The sequence below is a fragment of the Phyllostomus discolor genome, chromosome 6, assembly GCF_004126475.2.
Source record: "Phyllostomus discolor isolate MPI-MPIP mPhyDis1 chromosome 6, mPhyDis1.pri.v3, whole genome shotgun sequence".
NCBI lineage: Eukaryota > Metazoa > Chordata > Mammalia > Chiroptera > Phyllostomidae > Phyllostomus > Phyllostomus discolor.
In genome coordinates, this window is record NC_040908.2 from 29,299,628 (window position 1) to 29,307,628 (window position 8,001).

Sequence of the window (8,001 nt, forward strand, 5' to 3'; positions counted from 1 at the left end):
GCCTCTGGGCCCCAGCCTGACCCCAGCCCGGTGTCTCCTTTCAGGCTCTCAGGTCAGCACCCCAGGGTGGTGGGGATGTGAACCGAGCCCAGCCTAGCCCACAGTCGGCCCCGACAGAGAGCCCTGCCCTCTGGAAAACTCAGCTGTTCCACGCCTTCATCCCCTCCAGGACCTCTGGTCATCTTGGGGACACTTCCATTTGCTCTCTGCCCACCATGTGCCCCCACTACACAATTTCAAATTGGTCAGTAGCTTATGAGGGAGGACCCTTCTGTTGCCCAGCTTGCAGATGAGGAAACCGTGGCTCAGAGACAACGGGCCGCTTGCCCAGAGCCGCTGCACCAGTCGGCGGCAGCGCCGGGGTTCTGGTGGCTGTGCAGCCCTGGGCTTGTCTGCTGCACAGAGCTTGCAAAGGCGCCTGCCACAGGCCCTCTGAACTGAGACCAGCACGCGCACCCGTGTGCACTCCCGGGTCAGCCTTCGGGCACATCTGGACGCTTCCCAAACACCCACACGCTTCCTGAGAATCGGGGGTTTTCAAACTCATTTTTAGATCGAGCCCTCTTTTCCAATGAAACCTCATGTGGGAGCTCAGTATAGCAATTTTCGTGTGTAGAAGCCCCTGCGGCCCTGCCCCCTCTCTGGGAGGCCCTGCTGGCTGGCCCTTCCCCATCTGTCCTCTGTCGCTCCCCCATGGGCAGCACTTACAGGGCTCAAACCTTCCATTTTTGGTGCTTAATTTTGGCGTCTGGCAGCCTGTTGTCTCGCCTTCCTTCCCTCCTCCCTGTGGGCCCTGTTCCATCGTGAGCTGCTCAGGGTCCAGCTCCCAGGCCCTGCGGGCAGAGCGGCTTGGCCTGGAGCCCTGTTGACCAGACTGGGCACAGCCCCCTGGTCTTAGGCAGCCCTGAGTCAGCACCACTCCCATCTGGCGAGAGCCGGAGCTGGGGGCCTGCCTGAGGCTCCTCCTGGCTGCAGCTCCCCATCCTCCCCTGTCCTCTGCCTCATCCTCGTGGTTCCCTGGGGATGGCTTCACCCTGGGTTGAAGAGACATCTCCTCCTTCCTCTCCTGCCCCCTGGCCCCAGTACTGCCAGCCAGCACCTCCAGAGAGGGAGAGGCTTTTCCTAGGGCTTCTTGGGCGCCAGCCTTCCCTCTTTCCTAATTGGTCATGTTCCAGGCTCTTTATGAAATCAGGCATGTGCATCTTCCTCAGTAGGTCTCCATAGCAACGGAGGGCCTAACTCTGGGGAGCGTGGTGAGGATGAAAATGTTCCAGCTAAAAATGTACATGGCCGCCAGTGGGCGGGCACCCGGGAGGGGGCTCCCAGCACACAGAAGGCAGCTCCCCACCCCCACCCTGGCCCCCGCCTATCCAGGAAGTCAGCATTGTTTGCACTTTACCTCACGTCTTTGTGCTTTACCCCGTCTCTTGGAATGAGAGGAGGCCCCCAGTGCTGCCATCCCAGGCCACCTTTGGGGGCTGGGACACAGATCAGTGAGACAGTGTGGTGCAAAGCAGCCTTTCTGGGAACGAAGGCAGAAAGGAGATGCCAGCCCCTGCCCCTGCTCACCCAGTGTGTGTAGAAGTGGACCCAGAGGGGCAGGGTGCCAGTTGAATTCCCAACTCCTTTTTGTAACAATTCCTGTCACTTCCTGTATCTCTCTGGCAGCGGGGTTGTTGGAGCCGAAAATGTAAGGCCCAGTCCCTGACTACCCTGACCCACCCTCCCAAAGCCGTCTGTCACACAGCCTCCGTCCCCAGTCCCCAGCCCCCTGACTGTTCTGTGGCCCTCACTTGCCAGGCTGGGCTGGGGTGAGCATTAGTTCCTGGGACCCAGATGTCCCTAGGAAGACCGGGGATGCAGGCAAAGGAGCTGCCCCACCCACCCACCCACCCACAGGTTGAAGGTTCTCCCCAAGGTGATGGAAGCTGGAGCTGCAGCACACATCCCTCGGTCCCTGGGGAGAAGGGCAGCAGCAGGCCCCGGGGGTGACAGGCCCATCGACAGACTCACACAGGCCAAACTCTGTTCAAGTATTTTACATAAACGGACTCCTGTAAACTTCACAATAGCCCTTGAGGTGGCTACTGTGGTCTTCCGCTTTTATAGGTGAGGAAACAGAGGGCCAGAGAGTGGTGGCTTGCCCAGGGTCCCCCAGCTGGTAGTGGGGAGACTCGAAGCCAAGGCTGCTGAACGCCCATCCCTTGGGGCTGGGCGGGACACAGCTCCCACGGTGTGTGATTTGGGAGGCTGGCCTGGAAGCAGGTCAGGGGTGGGACAGGTGAGATTCACATTAATCAAGGGCACAGTCACTTGACCGAATCCAAGCGAGACACCGCGTCTGGGGCCCTCCCCAGCTGGTGGCCAAGTTGCTTCCCGCTCGTTGCCCCGATGGCCATGGTGTTCTTACCCCAGGACACCCTCACTAACCCCTCACCCTGTGCTTGCTCCCAGGGCATGGTGCTGAGTCGGCTGGACCACAAGTGCCTGGCCCAGAAGGTGCTGCGGGACGCTGTGGAGAGGCAGAGCACCTGCCACGAGGCATGGCAGGGCCTGGGCGAGGTGCTGCAGGCCCAGGGCCAGAGCGAGGCCTCTGTGGAGTGCTTCCTCACCGCCCTCGAGCTGGAAGCCAGCAGCCCGGTGCTGCCCTTCTCCATCATCCCCAGAGAGCTCTGACTCTGCCCTGCAACAGCAGGAGGAAAGGGGCTGCCCAGTGGGCGGAGCAGGCCGACGGCAGGGAACCTGGGTTCAGGGAGGCACGGGACCTCAGGGAAATACATCTCTAGGGAACACTTCTGCAAGCTGCAGCCCTAGTTCCCCTCGCCTCCCCCACCCCGCCTCTCCACTCCCTCCAGGGCCCAGTGAGTCTGGGAGAGAGGCTCGTCTGGAGCTGGGTGGACCAGATTTGCATCAAAAGCAAATTCCTTGCTCCTCGGGAATCAGACATTGTGACATTTACGAGCAAGGAAGTGGCCGGGAGGCCACTTCAACATGGGCCCCTCCCCAGAGTATCTGTGCATCCTCGAAATGTGCAGTAAGGTCTGTGGGCTTGGTCACTTGCCCCTCTAGAGACCCCTGTACACACCTGCCACCCTCCCTCGGCATCCCTGATCCCAATTTCCCACTTTGCATGAGCTTTAGTCTCGAACCTCAGCCCTCCGCCCTCCAGCACCAGCAATGAACCCTGCAGCTACCCTCAGGCCGGGCCAACAGGGGTTCCTGTGTTTTTCCTTGGCTCCTCGGGAGACAGTCTGCTTGAACCCTCAGTGTCATAGAGTCGTGGTGACAGGACCTACTCCCTGGAGCCTTACAGCTGTGCCTTCCCCCCACCCGTGCCTCTGTGCCTTGGGAGAGTCCCACGTCCCAGTCCCACGCCACAGTCTCAGGACAAGGTTTCAGATCACTCTCAGGTCTTGCCCAGAGCAGTCATGGGTTGAGGAACCCACTGGCAAGTGGGAAGAAGATGGATTCCTCTCCCAGACTTCGACTTAGTGGGTAATGCCTGGCGTTGCCCTTTGCCCAGTGAGGCCAGTTGGGACTCACTATGTACCCTCTGCTGCCAAGCGCCTTTGAGGCCCATGGCATCTGGCCAGGGACACTGAGCACCGGCCCTAACCGACCTTCCATTTCTGCCCACTGCCACCTTCCTGGAAATGCCCCAGCTCAAGCAGCCAGCTCAGACCCTGGGCTGTAGCCCCAGGATGGGCCTCAGGGTGTAAGCATGGCCGTTGCAGCCGGTCCTTTCTAATACGTTAAGTCAACACATTGCTCCTCGAAGCCTTCCCTTTCAGGGCCATGAGTATAGGGCAGATCACTGTAGGGGCGATGAGGTGGGGACGGGGAGGCTCCAGGACTGTCCCAGATTCATCCCACCACTGGTAGTCCACTTCGCCTCGGGCTTTGTTGGTTAACCCAAGCCCCGCCCTGGCCGGTTGGTTCTCCCTGCCTGGCGCCTAACTACTTGAGCTGGCCTCTGTATACTTGATACCTTTGTCAGCAGGGGCCCTGGGTGCTGGCAGTGGGGTCTTTCCTGCTGCTCCCCTAGCCTGCTGCTTGATGCTCTGGGAATTCTCCCCAAGGAATCCCCCTGCCCCCTCCACCACCACAGGCCGATTAGGGGAATCCCTTTTTTACCTGCACTTTGGGTTTTAGTTTTAAAGCTCCATCAGGTACATCTCTCATTTCAAGGTGTGTGGAAAGGTGGAGCAGGGACTGCCCAGGTTTGTCACAGCCCAGGCCGTCTGTGGGAAACCCCCCTCCTCACCACCTGGGCTCAGCACTGCACCCCCAGGGGCTTCCCGGGGAAAGCCCCACGCCCCCTGGCCTCCCGCCAGGTGAGCAACACTGCAGAGAAACCGCATCCTTCACCTCCAGTTTGAAGGATCTGTGTATGTGTGTGTGTGTGTGTACACACAGAGTCTGGCAGAAGTAACGCCTGCTTGAGTGTGGTTGGTCAGGTAATATTATATGGGTACAATAATTTATAGTTTTAATTTGAACATCTCACCTAAAATGTCATATGGTATGCTTGAGTATGATATTGTTATGTTACAGAATTACATGCTCATGATTTTGTAATAAAAGATTTTTAATAAAAAGGGGGCATTATTTGTGCCAGGCCCTGTATATGATAGAGCTCTATTTTTATCCTGGAATTCTGTTAGGCGACAAAGAATTAAGACAAAGCAGAAGCCATTGATTTTGCCTGGGGGGACCCAAAGATGTTGGTGGTCAGTTCTCGGAAAGGAAAGGCACCAAATGTACCCTCAGAGGAGGCCTCGGCGGTCTAGGCCAAGTTGCTGCCAGTTCGCAGGTTGAGTGAAGAGACCCCTGAAGGGGAAGCAGGTTTGTCTGAAGCAGTGTGTTCATTCAGCACACAGGTGGCTCCGGAGCCTGCCTTGAACGGGCCCTGGAGAGGCCGGGGTATTACAGAAGGGGAGGGGCCCACGGAGTCCTGAAGGCCAGGGCCTGGGCCTCGCAGGTCAGGGGTGGGGAGTTGGAGGAGCAAGGGGGGAGGGAGGGCCCCAATGACAGGACTGTCATTTTAGCCCAGTGAGAGGGGATGAGTACTGGGGGGCAGGGGTAGGGCGTTCGGGAGGGCTTCGGGGTCGGGCTGGAGCCTGGAGATGGGTGGGAGGAGGGAGAGGGGCTCTAGGCATGCCCAGCTAGTATAGGTCTCGTTTCAGACTGCTACCTGTCCTTTAGGTGGCCCTGAGCCCCCTGCTGCCTCCAGGGCCCCACTGCAGAGTCAGAGCCAGACTTGCCGCCTGAACAGAGAGATTGTTCCCAGGGCACTGCCAGTGGCCTTCTCCAGCACCCAGGGGAGAAGCCCCCGGGAGGGGCATGTGGTGAGGATCCAGGTGGCATCCATATTGGCCACCTGCGCTGAGCAGGACATGCCAATGCACACCTGATATATGTTTTACCACATACCAACATACTACATATAAAACGTGCGCTAAAATTTTGAAGGATGACACAAGTTTATACAGGAGCTCTATCTTCTCTGTGTATGCCCAAGCCTTATCTGGTGCACCCCAAGGCTGCACCCACCCACTTTGTCGACAGCTGCTCCGGAGGCTTTCCCTGGAACTTGGGGCTGGCCTAGACTGAGCTTCCTGCTCCCTGGCCTCACTGTGGCCTGGCCTCCCCTACCCACAGCTCTGCTCTCATTGCAGTTTTGCTGTCCTAGTGGAGAAGGGCTTGCGTGGGGCCTCTGGGTGCCCAGCTCCTCTTTTGCTGCGATGCTTTCTTTGAAGGAAACACGTGCACCGTCTTCGGTGATGTAACACTTAGTGTACATTACTTGTCACACACCCTCGCCCCCAGCTCATGGTCCCCTGGGATGAGAATCAAAGGCCATAGGTGATGTGTCATTATCTGCCAGCCCGGGAGAAAGATTTAGAAGATTCGTCCTTCAAGGAAGAGAATGGAGGCAGGAAGGGGGGAAGGAGGAAGGGAGGGGAGGCCTTCCTGTTCAGTATGAGGGCCGCGCTGTGCTGACCTCCAGTCGGTCAGAGGTTGGAAATTCAGGCGGGGTGGAGACATTTCCTGACCCCCCAGTCTCCAGGCCCCTTGTCCACACATAAACCCCCTGGAGAAGGAGGGAGCCAGCTCTGTGTCCGGCCCATTGTGCCAGAGCAGGGGCGGGAGCCTGGGGACGAGACATGAGCACTGCCACCCCCTTGGACCTCCAGCCCACCCGCCGCTCTCCAGGACACAGCCCTTCAGTATTAATAGCGTTTCTCTGCGGGCACAAACATGAATGGAATTTCAGCCTCCACCCCCCCAGACTCCTCTCTGGTACCAAAGTGCCCATTGTTGCCTCGCACCCCCCACCCCATCGGGGCATTCAGATATCGTCACCATGCAAATATTTCTTGGCCTTGTGTGGAAAGCAGCCAGATAAGTAACCCCCACCCCCAGCCCATGCTGCCGGGCTCTGATGACAGTGTACTGTGACCCCAGAGCCCGAGGTCCAACCTAGCCTCAGGTGAGAACCTGGGGACTGCTGCAGCATGGGTGAGGGGCAGCCAATCCACCTGGAGGGGGACTCGGTGCCCACCAAGGGCCACAGGGAGGGCATTATTTCAAACAGAAGAACGCCCCACTCCCCATCCCAGGTACAAGTTAGATGGATGGAGTGGAAGCCTGAATAACACCCCCCACAAAGCTATCCTTGTCCCAGAACCTGAGAATATGGTTCTCCCACATGATAAAGGGGTTGCACAAACATGAAAAAGTTAAGGGCCTTGGGGAGGTTGTCTGGATTACCCAGGGGAACCCACGTAACCACAAGGATCCTTAAAAGAGGAAGGCAGGAGGGTAGGAGGCAGGACTGGATGAGACAGGAGCGGGAATTTGGGATGATGTCAGGAACGGAAGGTAGAGGCTGGAAAAGAAGGAAACAGATTCTCCCCCGGAGCCTCTGGAGGAAACACCCCTGCCTCACCTGGACTTTGGCCCAGTGAGACTGATTTGGGGAATTCCGACCTCCAGAGCTGTTAAGAGAATAAATGTGTGCTGCTTCAAGCAATAAAGTCTGGGAATTTGTTATAGCAGCCACAGGAGACTGACAGTTCGGATAAAGAACCACCGCAGACACAGGACTGGGCACGTGGGGTCAGGGGCGTTCTGCAGTGCAGCTCCCATGCCCAGCCCTGCACAGGTTGGGGATTAGAAACCTAAGCAGATGTGCCCCTGCCTGGCGTGTTTTCAAGGGTCCCCTCCGGCCCCGTTGAACAAAAGGAGCTCCAGCAACTTCCTTTCTCCTTGGTGGCCCTCAGCATTCAGGACCTCTGAGCTCTGGGACTTCAGAAAAGAAGGGATGAGACCTGGCTGGTGTGGCTTAGTGGATTGAGTGCCAGACTATGAACCAAAGGGCCATGGGTTCGATTCCCAGGCAGGGCACACGCCTGGGTTGTGGGCCAGGTCCCAGGTGGGGGGCACGCTAGAGGCAACCACACATTGATGTTTCTCTCCCCCTCTTTCTACCTCCCTTCCCGTCTCTCTAAAAATAAACAAAATCTTTTTTAAAAAAGAAAAGGGACAAGGGCAGTGGTCAGCCCTCATCAAGCACTAGGCTCCGTTTGGGACCTGCACGGCTCCCAGTGTGCTCCGTGCTGTCCCAGCTGTCCCCTGCCAGGCTCCTCAGTTCCAGGGTGGCCAATCCAGTGGGAAGCCTTGTGGGTCCCTGCACCTGCCCCGCACCCACCTGCCCCTCTCTGGTGACCAGAGATGCAGTGTCACAGAGCCTGGGCCGCCTTCCCGTCTGCACTTCTCAAGGACTAAGCCACACTCCCACCCAAAGCAGCCACCTTGCTACCTCCGTCCCCCACTGGCTGGGCCTTTGCGAGCCCCTACCACTCCTCAGAAGGTGACGACGTTTACTGGGCTCTGATGTAGCCAGGGGTGTTGTTAAGGCAACAAGAAGCACCTTCTGGGAGAGGATTCTCCACGTGTGCACCTCCTGGACCCCCCCCCCCTTCCTGTCTGGATGCC

At 58.1% G+C, this 8,001-nt stretch overlaps 1 protein-coding gene across 3 annotated transcripts in view; it reads left to right on the forward strand.

Annotated features, from left to right (window-relative positions):
• TTC7A (tetratricopeptide repeat domain 7A) overlaps positions 1 to 4,870 on the forward strand; it is a 112,957-nt gene extending 108,087 nt beyond the window's left edge. The window contains exon 20 of one of the 3 annotated variants that reach the window (XM_028515504.2): positions 2,455 to 4,857. In XM_028515504.2, coding sequence (XP_028371305.1) covers positions 2,455 to 2,676 — 222 coding nt within the window. In that variant the 3' untranslated portion in view covers positions 2,677 to 4,857. Of the gene's footprint in view, positions 1 to 2,454 lie in introns of all 3 variants that reach the window. The other 2 variants (XM_036027929.1, XM_036027930.1) reach the window with 2 other exon arrangements.
• The last annotated feature ends 3,131 nt before the right edge of the window (positions 4,871 to 8,001 follow it).